This window comes from Calliopsis andreniformis, chromosome 9 (assembly GCF_051401765.1).
Source record: "Calliopsis andreniformis isolate RMS-2024a chromosome 9, iyCalAndr_principal, whole genome shotgun sequence".
Classification (NCBI taxonomy): Eukaryota; Metazoa; Arthropoda; class Insecta; order Hymenoptera; family Andrenidae; genus Calliopsis; species Calliopsis andreniformis.
Window position 1 is genome coordinate 18711102 of NC_135070.1, and position 20440 is coordinate 18731541.

The 20440-nt window shown below is 44.0% G+C and overlaps 1 protein-coding gene across 9 annotated transcripts in view; it reads left to right on the forward strand.

Moving 5' to 3' along the window:
- The window catches only part of By (focal adhesion protein tensin), a 140851-nt gene that overhangs the window by 105654 nt on the left and 14757 nt on the right, over positions 1 to 20440 (forward strand). For all 9 annotated transcript variants that reach the window (XM_076386056.1, XM_076386048.1, XM_076386047.1 and 6 more), the window contains 5 exons: positions 1300 to 1521; positions 2190 to 2353; positions 2431 to 2580; positions 4898 to 5195; positions 5660 to 5897. In XM_076386056.1, coding sequence (XP_076242171.1) covers positions 1300 to 1521; positions 2190 to 2353; positions 2431 to 2580; positions 4898 to 5195; positions 5660 to 5897 — 1072 coding nt within the window. The remainder of the gene's footprint in view (positions 1 to 1299; positions 1522 to 2189; positions 2354 to 2430; positions 2581 to 4897; positions 5196 to 5659; positions 5898 to 20440) is intronic.

Genomic DNA, 20440 nt, shown 5'->3' on the forward strand with positions numbered 1-20440 from the left:
AATCTATCAATGATACTCCTCCCAGAATACTCTTCAAATATTAACCTTCACGACTCACATCCTCACTAAATCAATAAAAATACGTCCATCATGCAGGAAGATGCGACGCAATTCACTGACAATGAACTTATTCATATATCTCCGTGGATTTTCCCTGCCTGCCCTTGAACACGACTTACGCAGTCAGCTTATCGTGCTCTCCACAGCGGCTACATCGCCTCACTAATGCGGTTCGCGTCTAATGACGAGCGTGACTTGAGCTGAAGTCACGCTACCTGGACGAATTCGTTACATCATAGAAATTGTGCATATACTCGTCGATTTATGCAGGAAGGGGAATTGTACGCCTCAGGTGTTCAAGAAGAAACGTAGTGCAACTATCGGGCAAGACTGACGATCTTGGATGCTCGCTGCTAAGGCTCTAGGAACTGAGGGAAACACAATACCAGACAGTCTGTCATCCCGCCGTGGCCCGTCGTCCTCGCTGTCCTTTCTTCTTCACTTCACTGCCAGGATCAACGCGGTGCTCGCGTTAGAGTGTGCAGGATTTCATGTCGATTCATTCTGATATCACTGCGACGAGGAAGGCGTCAGTATGTCGGAGATATTCGTCGTCAGGATTTTCTACGCACCGACGTACTCCAAGGTCTTCTTTTCCTCTGCATGAGGAAAATTCAGCATATTTTGCACGCAGCATAATTTGGATCTGATGTAGATTTAATTCAGATTTTATTCAGACCTAGTGTATCTTTCGTAGAGGTTTTACAATGCATTGTGGAACGAGTGGATCTAGTTAAACGAGCTTCAAAGTATTTTAAACAAGTTCCCAAGTTTTTTGGATAGCAATTCGGAACACAGGTGGTGCTAGCAAAGTTTCCAGAGTGTAGGTTTTAAAGACCAAGGAAAGTTCAAAGATGATAACCTCTTCACTGTCGTTACTCACGGGTCTGTCAGCTGCTATCAGTTTTAATCATAATTTCCCACCTCCTTCATACTGTTCCCTCAAAAGTATTGCTCCGAACAAAGCCCGCTAGCTTTCCCTCTAACCCAGCTCCGCCAAGGGACAGATCTTACTTCACAAAAGTCAGATCACACAGTTTCCAACTCCACCAAAAATAGTCTACAACTTTGAAAGAAAATATCTCTTCCTAGAAGTGTTCGCAAAAGTTGATCCCATTGTGCCGACGCATGACAGTTTCAGAAAATTTCTCCGAGTAAAATGGAAACTGAAAAGAAGACCCAAGCCTGTGTCTGGGTTAGAAATACTAGCTCCATTAATTCTAAATACTATTGTTACAGATACAGACGTCCTCGGCGGCGACGACACCTGCGAGGACGCCTGGCGTCGGCGCGGACGCGGCAACGACAGGATCTGGAAAGGGTGGAAGTCGCGTGACGGAAGTGATGGAACTTTGTTATGTCACCGAAAGGATCATTGCTCTTTGGTACAGGGAAGATGCGCAGGGAGTCCTCGAGCACGCCACGACGCTGCTGCGCGGGAAGCATGCCGATAATTACATGGTGAGGATCGTATAGAACGCCGGTAAATTAATGGTCGGCTACTTTCCGCAACGTTTTTATTAAATAACGATCCCTATTAAATGAAACGACTCGCCGATAATCGGCGGTGGATAACCTTTATTGAACTCGATTAGCATAATACTCTGCGTTTGCATTCGAATTGCTTAATATTCTGTATTTCTTACGTTCCGTGTACCTTGAGGAGCAAATATGGGGTGCAGGGGGAGAAAAAAAATGCTGCGTGATCGTGAGTTGCGTAGGCATTGTCTTCAGAGGTATGCTGACGTAAAAATGTATGCATACAATAATATTATGTGATATCATCTACCGTGTTGGATAATGTAGCTTGATGCTTAAGAATTTTCTTCCCGTCATGTGACACATGAATTACTAGCTACTTCACTGTTCATTATCTCCGATTCTGAGGGTCTATTAAATATACACTCAGCATATTTTTAAAATTTATTTCCTCAGAAATGTTACTTCAGACGTAACAAAGTAAAAGGAACGCTACTGCAAGTTTCACAAGGCCATATTTTTCATAGAATCTACTGCGTAATCAATCTTCCTGCTTCCACGAGAGAACCTCCAAGATCCCCAATCTTGACTCGACAGCCTCTCAATCTCCACAACCCAATCTGAATTCTCGAAAACCATTAAACTTGCAGATATTCAACCTCTCGTCACCCGGTCGTCCAGGCGAGCCGAACACTCGAGAAGCAGGATGGCCACAGGGCCTGGCGCCCAGTTTGGAGAGGCTTTGCGCCCTATGCAAGGAGCTGGACTCCTGGCTGAACGGTGCTCCAAATCGCGTGGTGGTCCTCCACGCCAGGTGAGTCTGTGCCTCCACATAGCTGAGAGATGCTCCATTGATCTGTGAAAAAGTGTTGATCTCCTGCCTCTGTCCAGGGGAAGCAAGGAGCGTTTGGGTGTGGCAGTGTCAGCGTACATGAACTACAGCAGCATCTGTGGTGGACGAGATCAGGCGCTGGACAGGTTCGCAATGAGGCGATTCCTTGACGACAAGATTGGATCCCTGCAGGTCCCGTCGCATCGAAGGTAATGGCCATAAGAGCATGACGTTACTAGCTGTTGACACGCCGACGATAAAATTCACTTTATCGCCCGTTAAGCGCGAGCTAGATACGATGCTGGTCGGGCGTGGCCCTATCGCGAGGAGTAGATATTATGGATAGTTATTTCTTGGTAGTTATTTTGATGCCACCAACCTGTCGACGTTCGTTATGCCCGTAAATCAGAGCGTTCTAATCCGATACTCTTCCTTTTCACGTTACATAAACGGTTATATCATAATTAACGAGCGTATCGTGGATGTCAACGGTGTGGGGGTAATTATTCATGGTATCATTGCACTTTTGCGATAGCTACGTGTTCTTGAATTTTTCGATTTTGCCAAGTGGCTGAGACGGAGAGTCATATCGTGGAAGTGACGCAAGAGGCTAGATCCTTATCGGGAGATTGTATAACGATTCTCACGGGCTGGTCTTTTTAGCTAAGGAAATTTAACCTTCGCTTACTTATCGTCTTGAGAATTGAGTTACAAAAACTTTTGCTGCGTCATTATTTTATTTCTATCTTTTTTCGAAGAACTTTATATTCCGCTCTTTAATATTTTGATGCATTTAATGCCTTTGATATTTGCTTCTGGATGTTCCATTCAATATGGATAGAACGGTCTCTCGAGGAGTTCTGGGAAAAAGGAGAGTTAGAAGCACGCGGTATCATACCGTAAATAAAGCGATCGTATAACAGTCTCGTAAATCCCATGATAGACTTCCACTTCCAAGGGTATTACGCGTCCTTGAGTGCTCGTACTTGTCTACCTAGTTGGTTCCGTGTAGAATACGGGAGCTTCATAGATAGCAGGCTCATCATCCTCGCTTTTTACGCATTATCCTCCTCTCTATAAAGTGTCACAATCATAAAGAAGAATTTTCACGCGTCAAAGCATAAATCCACTAAATAGGATAAAAATAAAGAGAGGATCGTTCTTTCCCAAAGATTATTCTCGTAAATTTTGAATGCAGGAATTATTTCTACATAACTCTCTACTATTAACTCACTCGATCGCGATTGCATTTCAGCGCAGCAGATTCCCTCGAGCGTCGTGGTCTTCGCGGTCTCACCTTCCCCATTCTGCCGATGGCATCCTGACCGATCGAGTTTCCCCATTAATTCCACGAGGAGCGAGCATTAGCATGTCGTTAGCGCGGCCGCGGTCTCGCGAACGTATGAATCCATTATCGGCGGGGAGCTAGCCCGTTCGAGCAGGGTGCGCGTAACGTGCGCACACCTCAGGTGCCACAGGGAACTGGTTTTTTCATTAGGTGGATCGGCTGCCCACCGACGCCGATCCTATCTCCTTCGTTACGAGCGACACGCGAGGATTCGTGAGCCAGCCCGCGAAATTACGGCCGCGAACGATCACGATGCCGCATAATCGACAGGTACTTTGAGAACCCGCTCATCCTGACCGCTCTTCCGTGTTCGTCGGTGTGTATTACAACCTGAAAATTAATCGACGTCGCGGTGAACAAGAGACGGTTGGGAATTTTTATGAAAGCGGAGGCGATGGGATCTTCTTCAAAATTCCGTTACGTGGAGTGAACGAAGAATATTTTGCTGTTGGAACGGAGCTTTATTGTGTTAAAACTCAAAACTCGAGGGATTGACGCTCAACAGGTGGGGAGAATTCGTGGTTTATTGTCTCTCGGTGTTTTCTTTTTTAACCAGTGAATTATGGAGTATTAAATGTTTCACAGCATTCGTCGACATGTTCTCACGATAATAAAACTTTTATAAAACACTGTAACACAATTCTCAACAATACTGGGAAGTGTAGGCCAAGTAATGCGCTGGAAGTAGAAACTGGCGTTCATAGTCAGACATGGTGTAATAGATACTGACCATACTTTGAAACAATTCTTCAGCCTTTTTTGATAATATTCAACTATTTTCACTGTTTTCTTAATACATTCACACGGTTCTCGGTACTCGAATGCCCAATAAGGCTTTTCGCCTTTGAAGCAAAAATATCCCGTCGTAGTCGGGTACGGTTAAGCGCTTTAAGATTCAAGGACCCCGCAAGTTTTTGCTCTCTCGAGTATTACATGACACAGGCCATCAACAACGTCCCATGATAATTGTTTTAATAATGAGAATGAGTGCTGCTAAAAAAGTCCATTTCACCTTGACTCAAGTAATGTAAATAATATCCTTCCTGGGAGGTAAATTGGTTCAAGCGGTAATAGCTGTTGCGTGTTATTAGTGCCACCTTTGCGAAATTCTAGGTTCCACCCTATGATGTCACTGTTATAAAAACCGACTTGAAAAACTTTTCCCTTTTTTGTGACAGGTATATCAAGTATTTCAGCGGGCTGCTCTCGGGTTCCTTGAGGATCAGTCAGTCGCCTCTCTATCTGACCCATCTGACAGTCCTCGGTGTTCCACTGTTCGAGCCTACTGGTTGCCGAGCATTCCTCAAGGTCTACGAAGGACTCACTCCCGTCTACACCTCGGATCTCTACTCCGTGACGAATGCACGGGAATTCACGGTTAATCTCGGCGGCCTGCGTCTGAGGGGAGACATTCTGGTGAAATGTTACCACAGGGTGTACTCGAAGCAGAGTCGAGAAGTGATGTTCTCTCTTCAGGTAAGTTGAGACGATTCAGCTGCCAATTAAACTAGGTTTCAAGTTCGTTTAACTAGTTAAACTCAAATATTTGACTTTGGGAGGAGACTCTCGACGATCTTCAAGGGAATTCCTAGACAGAAATGCAGGAATATGGGCTGTACTTTTAATTTTACAGAATAGCAAATTATAGAGAATGTTGATCAACTCTATTGGTAAAAAAATTGAAGTTCTACTTGAGCAACTTGTATATAAAAACAAAATCAACAATCTCCTTTCCTTTTCGCGGAATAAAACTTCCAATGCAGTAAATGTTACGGCCTAAATCGGCCCAGAATTCAAGGAGCATGCAATTACCAAGATGTTATCGGTTTTCCGAGGCTCGTTACCACGCGTAAACTGGGGGGAACGCCGGAGGCGTTGCGATTACATAAAACGCGATCGTTACAAGACATATCTCGACAGATCGTTCGTTGTTCCTGCAGTTCCACACGTGCGTGATCACGGAGAACGTGGTGTCCTTCCCTCGGTCGGAGTTGGACGTGGCCTGCGACGATCCTCGCTGTCCGCCTGACAGCGTGGTCACTCTCTACTTCGCCACGGACGCCAAGCGCCAGGACGGCCCTGTGCCAGCACCGACGCCTGCTGTACCGCACGCTTCCGCTCACCACGACCCCATTCTGCACTGGGACAGCTACACGAATCTCGAAATCAGCGATGACGGTGAGTAAACGAATTATTATCAGTCATTTATTTTTTAGGAGTTAATAACAAAGGCAAAGTATGAGTTAGCTTGAACTGAAAAATTGAGAAAGCGCTCTTAGCACCCTTTGGTTGCTACCCTCCTTTTACCTTCTGTACCTAGAAACTTTACTTCCATACTGTCGTCCTCTCAAAGGAACACCCAATCGAAAGAATGTCATGAAGCACGTTTAAGGACAGTTTCTAGTACCAGAGACTCGCCCATACACCGAGGCACTCGATTAAGTTAGATTAGAGTAGATTACAACGCGACCGTCCAATTTGGTGCAATTGCTACAACGCTGCCTTAGATACTGGGTTATTCGGAGGTCACTGGCAAGGCTTGTTTAGACCCCTGTTGAATATGTATTAGAAAGAGGGATCTTCCCACATCGACTCATTCCTCATAGCACTGATTTTCGCCTTAGCGATCAATGGCAACCGTGGGTCTATAAATTATGGTACATGATGTTATTTCTAGTGGTTAATGAAGAGAGTTGACGATATCACACTCGTAATAGGCGTGAAGCTTTTTGCAGGCGAACTTTTTGCTAGTATCTGGAAGCTTGAGGAGTCGCGTTTCTCGCCGCACGATTAATTAACTGATAGCCCGAAACTGGCCGACTGTAACTCAAGTGACGGAACTCATCGTCCGTAGACTAATTCGCGCTAATTCTCGTCCTAATGGTGGCCAATTAACCTCGATCTGTCGGTGAGAACCAGTCAGAAATACAACTTGGCTCCGTCGGGAAGGAGAGGGTAAGGATTCAGGTGGGGCAGAGATTAGACGGAGACGAAAATCTAGCGGTTAATGCGGTGTATTTAAGCCGACTGACTAACACCGCCGGAAATACGTCCTGCCAAGCGGAGGTGAAACGGCGGTTTATCGCGACGACACTCCATCCTGAAATAGATCAAAGGTCGAAGCCAATGGTGAGCAAGGTCCACGCTGTGGGAAGCTTCTCTGCATTAGATTTCTCCGCGTGTCATGGCGGGTTTGCTTCTTGCGCCTCTGTGGAGTTCAGTTTAAAGTATCGCTGAGGTGCAGACGGTGAGAGGGCTCATTTATCTGACTTTCTTAGTTCTCTGTTTTGTGGGAGAAGATTGCCTCAGAAAGGGCGAAATGAATTGAAGTTAACGAACCGTACAAAGTGGTGAAGCCTCTGAATTACTCGTTTATTAGTGGCTACCCATTATTCTTATTATTAAAGGGTGTGATTCATAGAGTAGCCAGAAAGGAGTCGATTCCCTTGCAGACTTGAATAATTCAAAGCTACTGTACTAAACAGCGGCCATATTACATCTCTAATTTACATTTCAAAACCCGATCTGAAGAACTTTCTCATAGTCCATTGTTTCAACTTCCCTCTGTTACATTTCCCACCTGGCCCACGCGCGAGCTAATCAAAGAACCCGAGTACCAAACGCATCAAAGCAGAATATAATTGCCGTCTATACTTGGAGTCAACGAACTGATCAATACCAAAATTACCTAAGAGCAATTTCCTTGCGCATGACTCCTCGATAGACACCCCGATTTTCCAAGCCCGAAATTCCGACCTACGTTAAGCGGAACGAAGCGAATCGTCGCCCACGCGGCGTTACCTCCGGTTCACCGAACCGTTTCGAATATTCGGAACGATTGCGTCACCGTGACGCGTCCGTCAAAAGCGATGGTAAGAAACGAGATGAAACCGCCAGTCGACTCGGGTTCAATTCGTTTCGTTAACGATCGGAACGTGCTTCCATTAAAGCTGTGACCCAAATTGCTGCCGATACTTACGTTCGCGTGGCTGAAAGTGACGAGTGCTCGGCGAGGGTGTAAAGCCGCGCGGATGAAAGGGCAGGGGCGAGAGGGAGAAGTAAAGGAAGATGGGTGGGCCGATTGCAGGACGAGGTGGATCGACCGCAATGACCAGGGACAGGCTTTCGAATGAATCGTGGGTGTGACCGGACCGAAATCAATCCTGTTTCTGTTGATAACGCTCTCGGGGAAAGAAGACGAATGAAAACTGCCGCTGTTGCGGCCGGAATCGATTTTACTTGCTATTCTCTTTTTGTTTGACGGGGATTTTCCTCCTGTTATTGGCAAGTTGCGTCACGACGACAGTTTTTCATCTGTAGCTTTTGTCTCTGATGGAATACGCCGAAATGGAATTCTGTGAATGTTCCTGGCGGGGGCGGTTTTCGGAGAAGAATGTGGGTTATGAGGGAACGTATCGAACACTTCAAGGCTTTCGAAATTGAATGAGTTTAATTAACCTATTGTGCTGTATTTAAATAAGTTTTCTCGAAAGATGATTGTATACCAGAAACAATTATTTTAGAATTGAATAGCTCTCGAAAGGAATAGATAAAGTTATAGGTAGAGAGAATTTTTTGTTAGTTAAAAGTTTAAGTGAAATTATGCAACTGTGTCTCGAAAATATCGCAAGGTGTTTAAAGCAATTTCCTTGCAACTGTGTCTACCAAACTGTTGCTACTTCACAGTCTTCAGGAAGCTGCAATTCATCCAGATTGAACCTTGAGAGTAAAATAGTATATATTATGGGAACCCACACGGTACACCCACGCGATAGAAAATAAGACTCCAAGATCGCTGTTCTCCTTCCACGATCGACTTTAACGACCCGATGAGCTACGTGATCCACGAGCTAACGCGAAAAGTTTTTATGGCGTCGACGAAATAACGTTCAGCTTGTAACACTTCTTTCATAGCTTCTGATCATTACGGCGCTTTTAAAGTATCCAATCCTCCAACTTTTTTAGAAGCGAAAAAAGGTCGATTGCAATAATTGAAGCTAAGGAATACGAGTGCTTTAGTCGTTTAATTCTTTTTTTACTGACTGTCATAACATTTGGACATACTCTCAGGATTGAAGTAGAGCTATAAAGCTAATAAAAAAAGTTCGTATAAACTGTACTTCAATCACTCCTGCTACATTCTACCCTACATGAAACTCTGATAAAATACACAGCGGTGAATTTCCACTCGAAACACTCTACAATCGAAATATGAATTAAATTCAGCGAAGAGGATAACAGAGAATCAAGAACGTTTGCAAAAAGTATTATTCTTTAAAGATCTTCCCATTTGACAGAAAGTGTTGATTTTTACAACTACTTATTTCATTCTTCTGAAAACCGGTAGTCACTAAGTACGTTTAAAGAGATTTGTTCCCCAGCTGCTGTTTCTTTAGCTTCGCCAACTTTTATTACATCTGCTCTATCAATTTCCCCGTTCTACTGGGGACTAGGAGAATGGGTCGAGGAAGTAGGAGGGGTTGCACCTTATGGCAACGTGGAAATCTAAAATTAAGAGCACGCCCCTTGAATCAAGGAGGAAACGCCGCGCCGTGCTCTTTGGAACAGTGTTTTTCGCACCGCGGGCGATTATTACGAGCGACCCCTTTCATTTCCCCCTTCCTCTTCACGGTTTCTTGTCTTCAACCATTTCCATTCTTTCTCTTTCTTCTCGCCTCCCGACGTGCCTCCATAGTCAATTTCAAGCAATTAGAGGCACTGAATAGTCAAAGGTTGAAAGCGGTCAGCATTTGCATAAAGGTATTTGTTGCTTAACCCCTTCGACGTGATAGCTATTAGACTTGAGTAGAGTACCAATTAATTCGAAGCCATTGCTTTTAGTTTCTATTTAAGAGGAGAAGACTTAAAATAATTGAAAAATTAAATATTAATGAAAAATCGAATAATAATTTTAGTAGTTCCTAGAATATCTTTTATTCCCTTTTTCTTCCAGTTTGATTCTTTTCTCGCAACATCCTGAATTTTCTCGATCTTTAAGATCTTTAAAGAAAGCCCTCCACTAAAGCACCGTTTTTGTCGAAATATAGACGCTAAAGGAAAGGGTCGTTAAATTTCTTCCGCTCAAGCAATTCTCCACGAATTTATCGAAAACGACCCCCTTTCAGTAACTCCATCCACACGATAAACTTTCGTATTGAAGGCGAACGGTCGATGAATATCGAGGAAAGAAGCGATAAAATTCACGAACGATGGAAATTCGATCTCTTGTAGACACTTTGCATAACAATCATATTTTCTCCGCGCATCTTTGCTGAAAATAATATCTCCACGGTTCAGGAAATTTTCTCGAATTATAAATTCGCTTTAACAAGGCAATGAGCAGTCTGAAAGTTGGTAGGCAAAGGGGGACGGAAATCTATAGAGCGCAGAAAGTGGTTCCCTTGGTGGGGAGGACGTCGGTTTATTCTTGGCGTCGGGACGCCTCGGGACGAGACGAGGCTTAATAGTTTTCGCGCGGTTCTACGCCGTCCGCGTCTCAGAGCGATCTCTGATCCTCGAGCGACCAATTGTGCGCGAGATTTTGTTTACATTCAAGCGAACCACCCGGTGCGCACTTTGTTTCTATTATATAGCCGACTTGTTTGTGCAATACGATCGTAGTTTCGATTTAAAACTAATTTGGAGCGTCTCAGAGCGACCAAGGAACAGCTCGCCGACCTTCAGAAGTCTCAGGGAACTGTGGACCACCTTTTTAGTGAGTGAATCATGCTTTTCAACTAATTGAATCTGGTAACACATTAGAAGCTTTAAAAATAGCGACGTTTTCGTTGATTTGATTAGGTCGAAATTATTTCTGTATTACTCAAATAGAGTACCTCAATTGAAGTGTTGAAAATTTGGGATCTATCTCAAAATTAGGGCTCGAAATACTTTTGTTAATTAACAAATTCCTCTCTCAGAGCCTCCATGTATTCTCCCAAATATTCCTCAAAAGGTTCACCCAGCTCTTCTAACATTCTGAGTCCACTCCGCTCAAAGGGAAACTGCAAAAAGAACACAGACCCTCATCCAAAATCAGTAGCCTGGAATCCTGTAACTACTCTTCCTCCAAGAAACACTATGGAGCGCAGGAAAGCTTATTCCTGGAAAGTGTTAACAGTAATCATTGGAAAAGCGAGCCGTATACGGAACCAGCTGTGAACAGCTTCCGTTCTGGGCGTGAAAGATTTCACCCGCAGTGGACACTCACGCAGGACTGCCATTTATCGATATTGTCAAGTGGAATGTCATAATTACACCGCCTTTCTAGACGGTTTCTAGTCTCGTGTCGTTCAGTCGTTCGCCCCGTTCTTCGATGGTAATATTTCTCTCGAGAAGGAACACGATCTCTCTCGGTTGTTGCTCCCTTGCTGGCCGCTTTCAATTTGTCGTTTGAACCCGTTGCTGGCCTGACCTTTGCCATGCGTTTAGAGTTCGCATATCGCGATCATCACGACTCGTTCGAACGACACGGTGAGGTTTAATAGAAAAGCTATGGGGGTCTTCGAAATGGCTTGAACAGTCTGCTAAGAAATTGCAATTGCAATTGCTTTGGAAATTCTACTCTCGCAGCAAGTTGACTATGACAATTAAGGAGACCCCTGAAGTTCCCCAGTAAATGGAGCGTCATTTCAGAATAACGATCACCCTCGACAGGAAGCGTAAAATCAAAGTTTCCGCGAAACGACGATTGCTCTCTTTCCCTCGCTAATTACTCGATGTTCGAGTGGTTGTAGCCAGACGTCATTGACGAAGTCGTTCCCTGGGCTCCATTAGTTAAAGCCCGCCATAAAAGGGCGAATCGGTCGCACAATGGGTATCGAAGTGACGAAATATAAAAGTGGTGGAGGAATGGAGCGAAGGGAGTGCTCGGGGTTGGAGTAAACAATGGTGACGTAACAGCAGGAAGACGTACGGCCGAGCGACAAGACAATGGCCTGTTGTCTCTGTTCCCTCTCTGTCCTCACCCCGCCATCTCTCTTTCTCCCTGCCTCACCGCTGACTCTGGACGCCGAACGTTTTCTCTTCTCGTTCTGCCCGCGCAATTTCTTCGACAGCGAGGGAACAAAAGGCCGAGGTCGAGCCATGGAAACGATTTTTGAGAGTCAGCGTCGCGATGGTGCGCGAGCTTTGTCTCCCTACGGGGGGATCAAAATAATACCTGTCCGGAACGAAGGCATTTCTTTGCTATCAATACATCATGGGAAATGACTGAAGAAATGCGATCGAAGAAAACTTTTTTAGAAACGCCACAAGTAGGTTTCGTGTTGGCTGTATTATTTTAGCTTAATTATTAAGTTTTCGTAACTCCATTTCGAGCGTAACATTGACCAAGTTCATGGAGAAGGGAATTGAGACATGTCTGATCAGGCACAGGACGTTTCTACTTCAGACTAAAATTTCATTAAATTGCAGTGTTCCTAATTTCAGATATATTCACTTTAGATATATTTTTCCACCAATATTCTCTGTCAAAAATTATTCTTTCCAACATTCATAATCACATAGTACATTTAATTTTCCATCCTATGAATTTCGCGCGGCAGAAATCCACTAAAAATTTAATGAATGGCATCACAGATGGTTCTCGACCAGAGTACCATTTCCCGCGATCGTCCAGTGACTTATCGCGGTAATTTCGCGGCAATACCGCAGCTGCATTCATTTGTATCGTACAGACGGCGCGATTAGCGCTGTGGCTCCGAACGTTTCGTCTTCCCGTGAATCCACAGCACGCAGTTGCGTGCCGCCAGGTCGTTTTACGCACGAATCGTGCACGCGTCCTTGTCCCAGATTCGCTACCTAGGAATACCACCACCACTCGCGCCAGCGTTGGCCGACCAACTTTTCGTTCTGTCCTCGTCACTGGCCGACAGTAGAAATAGCCACGATACGCTCGGACGAGCGCGAGTTGCTAGCGAAACAACAACGATCTGGATTTAACGCCGATGATTCATAGCACGCGACCTGTCACGATTTTCGATAATCGGATCATGATACTGCGGCTTTGGAAATCTCTCGTATATCGACGAACTTGTATCACACTTTGTTATCCGCTGGCCAGCTTGATCGATGATCTTGATATTAATGGTTTCGATAAGAACCTTGCTAACGAGCGTGATAACGAGCGGGTGTCAGGTTACTAGTTCTTAAAATAACTGAAATTAAAGATAAATAATCGTAGTTAAGATATATGTACGTAGATTATAGAGTATTTAGGAGAGAGATCATTTTCGAAGGCTATAAAGAAGGCAATTTTCTTGAACCCTTTTTGAAATGAAGGGCCACAGGGAACTTCTCAACTTTCAATCCATAATTCTCTTATAATTATACCGTGACTGTCGTAAAGGATCGAGGATATCACCTAGAAAATACAGCACTAGAAGTCGATTTAACCACCTTGCAATTCCTTATGCACAAGCAACTCGCGATGACGGTGCTCATCTGTGATCCACTTGCCTCAGCGGTGCATTTATGTAAATTTCGCGTGACATATGAGCCCATTATGCTGGCTGACCTATGCTCCAACCGGGCTATTATTAGGCTACCGGAGATCTAGCTCGGCCCATACTTATTTAACATAGATCTGTCCAGCGACTGGATGCACGTGCATGCATCAGATGTTACAGCACGATTGGCAATCGTTACGACTGTCACGTATGATTCTAGTGAATGCGTGATGGAATACTCGACACCAACTCGAAACTTACATATGTTGTTTATACCTCATGGCACGCGCGTTTCATTGCTACGATCGTGATGAACGATCTTCACTTACGCTACCTCTCTTAAAGGAGAATAAACTATGATAGACTATGATTGAATATCACTAATACTATCTTATTGTATTATTGCCTCTGTTAGTAGAGAGTTATTGAATGTTTCGATTGAAGATGGAATAATAAATTCAATGGAAAGTTTGAGTTTTCCTTTGCCTCCTTATACAGAGTTTCTTCGCTACAGACTTTCATTTCTTCGCTGACGAACTTATAATGAAATCGAGAACTTCAACACGAACTAAAACATATTTGCGAGAAACAATTTCAGCCAACTTGCTGGAAAGTAAAATATCTACTATTAAGTTAATTACAAACTATTACATGCTATTAAGTTAATTACAGGCTGCTATTGAAATCTTTCACAAAAAAGCATTCCCTATTCTGTTAGCATGAAACGTTTGCAGCATCTCCTCAAACCCCACTATCACAGTAATAATCAGCTGCACTTAAACGGTGTCGGTTTGTAAAGAAAAAGAAACAGGTATCGTTAGCATATAATTGGCGCGATGTGGATCGTATTGTAGCGAAGAGATGGGAATTAGCAGTCATCGCGCGTCACGATCAGCCGCACATTCTCCTACTCGAACGAGCGTATTACGCGTTATGGCACGTGTCCTTTGCAAGCGTGCGGTTGCCGGCAGGATACTCGTTCTTGGCTGGTACGCGTGTGCGTGGCCTTTCATCGCGCGCAATCGTACCGGTGGATGATGAATTATTAATTGCCGGCCATTCATTTGCACCGAGGCGCTACCGGTCTCCGCAACGAATCGCGCGGATCTCGATTAAAACGGCGCGCACAACAGCGCGATGTGTAAACTACTCGTGGCGCGTATTCAGGGGAACACGATTCTGCTTACGTGCGTTGAAACTTTGAAGATGGAGATCCTTGTCGATCCGTTCCATTATTCTTCGCTTCGCCTTCCGTGAAATCGAAGTTGAGCTTGGAATCTGACTGTGAACGTAATCTGAATTTAAGGTTTTAATTGTGGAAAACTCCTGCAGTTAATTTCGTACACTGTCAAGTATCGCAAAATATTGAAGATACGAAAAAGTTGTGACTGTATAAGATTTATGGATTCCAAAGGATTTCTGACGACAGAATAAATTTGAAATTTTCATCTCATTGTTATTAAGCATGCATGGAATTTGAATTATTCCCACACGCAGAATGTGCGATGATGTACGGCATCAAAACTGGGCACAGCTCATAAAAAATAATAAAAACGGCTGGTATAAATAGATGTTCTACTTGACCCAGTTTCCACGGGAACAGCCATTTTCGTGTCGCATGAAATATTCGCTGAAATTGGTCTCCTCTCCCGCATACGGGTTTAAAATGATTTACCCGCGAAACAATAATGTTCAAGCATCATATTGATCGCAGGTGGGGTATCAAGTGTTATTCATAAACGCTGGGACAAAATTAATACGTCGAAAGAATAACATGTTTCTTCGAAGACGTACTCTGTAATCTAGAAATATATGAAAATCGATCTCAGGGTCGCGGTTGCGGTAATAAAGAGGGACTCATTACGATTTCTTCCTTCGTGGTTGCAATCTTCCACTCTAGATCACTAAAATAAAATCTGAGATATAAAATGAAAAATACTGAAAAGTAATCCTTCCTTTTCCGTCACAAGAACTCAAAACTACGAGCCTAATTATAAAAGAATAGTACCTAAAAAAATGTAGAATAATCCTCCATAGAAAGTCAAGATTAAAATCCCGTTTATTTTGTCATACTTTCTATTTTCGTCATACTGCTCTAAGGCCATTCTTTAGTGTTTGGTTGCGTGTCACGTTGAATACCACTGGAAGACAGACTATCAGCGTGTTCCGCAACTATGCACAGGCCAAAGTCCCGAATTTAGTCGCTGGTGCACGTTGGAAATACCGTTTTCTCGGTGGGCTCGGCTCAAACGGCGCGGGCCTCGCGCGTACACGCACGAAATATCGATTCGAGCGATCGACCAGAGACGAGGACATCGACGAAGTCGAGTCGTGCTGTGTCGAGTGTTGCCGTAGAAGGACTGGCGACTGGAGGCCGGTCGAATGGTAGAGGGGCCACCGCGAACACGCAATACTCGCTTCGAAAGTACGCGCGACTTGGCTCACACACGCTTACATAGGTCAGGAACTACGAACCGCGTGAACAGAGGCTCTCAGAGAAGCTGGGGAGGGTAGAAGGGATCAGAGGAGAAGCTTTTAATACTATTCTTGGAGCCTCGAAGAATCTGTTTCTGCCCACCACATTGAGAAAAAACAAATTATTTTTATTCTTTTGTCATTTTCTGAGAATTATTTTCTATAGCATACTAGGCAATTTGACCAAAGCTAAGGTATTCGAATTTGCATGTCATGTACAGAGTAATACAGTTGCCATTGTCTGAGGTTGCAGTCAGGTTTGCAGCTGGGTATTGCAACTAGTTTTGCCAAAGGTTAAATGGCACATTGATGCAATGAATTTGACCCCTGTTGGAAGTTAGCTACAATGCTCAGCTGTGAGGCTAGATGGAACCTGGAATATTAGTAACTGCATGGGTCCAGGCTGTGCAAGCCTTGAATCCCTAATGTGTCTATTAATAATTTTAGATGAATTATTAATTGGACCACTGTTTTGAAGACGTTTGATGGCAACCAGTTGTCAACGAGGTGCTAGGGACAGCCAGGGCTCATTAGAATTCATATAACCGTGATGTCATCTCCTAGAGGGGTGATATTTATCATGAGCTGTGCCAAAAGATACTAACATCCTGCTATATGTCAGTCGTGAGCCTATTTTATTTGCGAATATAACCTGCTGACGTTTACGACGAACCTCAAGACATTGCAAACCATCTCAAACATTATTCAAATTTCAGAAATTTTAGAAGCTCTAATGAAGCCTTAAAATTTATGTAACCCATAAAATATTTCCCATTGCTTTTAAAATCTGAATAATATGCAGACAGGTTCGAAACCTGCTTAGGAGTTAATTAAGACTCCCCATCACTACTCAAGATTCTTATATCAAAATACGTACACGTAGCTGAAGAATATTCCATGTCACAGCAATAACCGCCAGAACCACTTAGGACAGTCGTAGGCTTAATCCAAGTAATCCTGTTAGACTACTAATACACTTGTGGTAGTAGCATAAAATATTTTTCCGGATGCATTGCACAAGGAAGTTTGAGTGCACGGTGCTACATGAAACAAGCAGTAGACGAGGCTCGTAGCACGCGAAAGTACGCCTCATATCGTGCCTCCGCAACCGTGTACACGCGTTTACTCAGCAATGAGTGCGGAGGCAGAACCAAAAACTCTGCTTCTTGCGTAGGCCGAAACGAGGCCTGCCTCCAATGACGATGACGATAGTGGCTGATCGGTGTGGTGGTGAACGACAGCGATGGTGTGACGTAGCTGGTGGTGGTGGTTGATGCTGATCGCGATGACGGCGGTGGTAGTGGTCCGTGATCAGCATCGTGCAGTATTTGCAACGTACAGTGCCGTTTCTGTGCTCTCGGTGAACGGAACCCATGCGTTCTGACTCTCGCGCGTTACTCGCCACCTTATTGCATATTTATCCCCGCGGTTGTGATATCTTGGTTCAACTATTCCTACGACCTCAGCTGACTGCGATCTGGCCCATGATCTAAGGTGAAGTCATCATATCTGCTGTTTTGGTACTAACGTATATTCTTGAAGTAGTCGATCTTAGGAATAAAGTGAAATGATCTGATAGCTTTGGAATGATTCACTTGGAAGGTGACTGAAGTGTCTACGGTTGCATGTTACCCAAACTCATTTATCTCCTGCAGTATCTCGAGTTCTTTTGGTTGGATGGCATGAGAAATTTCTTCACACTGTGTGGTATTTCCCTTTAAGTGAATGTGGTCTTTTAGAGCCATCCCCTGGATACCTTGGTAGATAGAGAATCTCTTGATGGTCCTGGAGGTAGATCTTGATCAATGATCATGCTACAGCCTTTATAAATTTGTCAGGCTCTGGAAAAATGGAGGAAGTATCCTCTGTGATAAATTGTATCTCGCAAATCATCTGCACCTGCTCTGTACGGTACTCTTTCATGATAATCTGAGTAGTTTATTTGTTTCGAGTACATAAATTTCCAAAAGGACACGGTGAATAGCACAAATAATTTTCAATAATACATTCGAAATATTCAACCTTAAAAGAGTCTTATTATTCACCCCAAATCACTTTCCAATCCCAAGGGAAACTCGAAACGTGACCATATCGAAAGGCATTCCGTATTCATGCGCGTCTGACCACGCACCGTCCGATTCTACTTATCCCATTTTATGCAGTGAAGAGGCAATCAATGAAGAGAGCTGCAAATGCGATTAATTTCTCTTTCTGTAGTCTCTAAGGGAAGCCAACCCACTTCTCGCAATATCTTTCAAGAAGTGACTAACAATTTTCGTGTTTAAAGCAGCTTTCTTGCACTCGATGACACATTTCCGCCAATACGAGTGGCTTGCGCATTTCTCCGGAGCCACCACGCCCCCAGTCGGCTGGCATTTTCATCAGCGGGCCCCGAAGAAGGCATATTCCGTCTGGATCGGTGCCCACTTCCCATCGGTGTCTCATGAATCTCTATAAGGCCGTCAAACGAGTAATTCGTCCGTGCCGTCTCCCTTTCTCTTTCTGCGTTTCGCGATCGCGCTTCTTCTTCCTTCTGCTGGCCGGTTTTTTCTCCTCTCAAAGATAATGACAGTCCCTCGTTCGCATGAATAGAAACCGGTCGATCGCGAATTTTACTACCATAAGACGTCGCGTAATCGACCGATCCCTCGTGGTGAATGGAGGAAAAGAAGGGCGCGAGCGGAAAGGAGGAAAATAAAGAACGAAACTGCGATAGAGAGGGGAGAGGGAGAAGAAGGAAGAAGGGAGAACCGGCCAAAGCGATGACGTCTCCGCGCGAGAATCTAATTACCATATCCAACTCGACGAGGCTGGCGATGCTCCTTACGTCGCTTATTAATACGCGTGCACGCTGAAACACGCGCGGGGATTCGTGAAACCAGGGTTGGGGAGCGGGAGAGAAGGGAAACTGAGAGCGTGGGGTATAATATTAGAGCGAAATGTATTGCCCCGTTTCAGTGGATTCTATTGCTCCCTTAGGTGGAAAATATGGCGCTTTCTCGAGACGCCTGGACGTCTCCCAGGGTGCCGTAAAGATGCACGCGTCCAGCAGCGCGCGATCGTTTAGCAGCGGGGAATGAATTTTCAGGATGAAGTTGTATGTTAGGTGTATTAGAGATCAAACATTCACGACTGTGGAGTGGAACAGTTTGCTTCTCTGAAATAACAAATTTTAGATCACACTTGGGTCTTCATCTCGTAAACTTTGAATTTAAAGAAATTTATTTTCAATAACATAAAAAGCAGTTCTTTGAACCTAGATTCTCGAAGAGAACTGAAAATGTCACTATAATGTATTGCTCAGAATAAAGCTCAGTAGTGTTCCATTTTACGCTGCTTGCAGAATATACGATATTCCCCATTGATGTCAGAGAAGTGTTTTCCTATAAACATTTCCTAGACAACGATGCATAAAGTGCCACGCCAGCAGCATTAAAGAGTGCGAAATGAAATTAGATCACGATCGTTAGGCAAAGTGGTCAGCTCGGTACGTTCCAGGAGTCGTGTTGTTCGTCCACTATTAATTTCATCGTGTACTTAGGAGAGTTGCAACGCGTGCATGACCACGTTGTTTAAGTGCAATTGTTTATGACGATCCGAGGCTCGTGAAAACGATCGTTCCATCGACCAGTGCAGACGCGAATGCCTTGAAAACGCTGCATCCCGCTTCGACTCGGATGATACGGTTTATCACTTTCTCTATTACCCCGATTTAATGGCACTCGTCACAAATCACTCCTTGATATGCACCCTGTTTTCTCTCTGAGATTCCTTTGAACAAAGTTGGTAGAACAAGTAAGGCCTATCCCTAACTTCTGATTCTTATCTTTATTTGTCTGTTCTATTAATTTCTAATCCCCTTGCAACTTTCTTGCATCTTTCATTCCTTTTTCACTGATAGAATTTGAAAATTTTTTTTAATTGCGTCGAGTGAAAGAATAATCAGTGCGTAACCTATAAACATATCGACTCTGTCAGATTTTCAGTCGTAAATTCAGGATCGGTCGATCAGAATTGAACTGTACAATAAGTCGCGCTCCATCGATTCCGTCCTTGGTTGTGATCGGTATTTTCGTCGATGCACGCGGATGCAAAAGGAAACGGCGAGCGGTGCAGCAACAGGCACGACCAGCAGAAACGTAATCGTTGCGTGAACGTATCCATTTGGCGCAATAAATCCGCGGGAATCGTGAGCGATTATTGGCCAAAGGCGACGTCTCTATCTGGGCAGAGTCACAGTTGCAGCTGCAGCATGCACGCATTAAGTACTCGTTGCAGATCGCTTCGGCGATCATAGATCCACTCGGCTGTAATCGTGTCAGTACTTGCCTGGGAGATTAACGCATTCTCCGCATTATTATTGCGGCTTTCATTGAGATAAATTACTAGAACTGATACTAGTTTACTTGCAAAGAATGTTCGTGGTGAAATTTTCCTGGATTTTTACTTATTTTGTGAACTTTAACCTGATGAGAAAAGTTTCAACCTGGTCACATTTCATTTTTCCTAATTATTTTTTCGTTCATGTTTGGTGTTAGTCCGAAAATTATCAATTCAGTGGCAAATGAGGAGGTAAATTGACATAATATTAATATGATCACTGTATCTGAGACGATCCATGGTTGGGAAAGTGGCCTTGAGCTGCCAATTGATTCCCTGTCGACTACAACTGGTATTTTAGCTCGAGACCTCAGGGAGAACTTAATGAACATTTCCAATCACGCAATTGGAGGATGCACCTAGCGTCTTCTCCGAAAACGTTTCCTTCGGGCGACGTCGATGAGAACTCCTTTCATT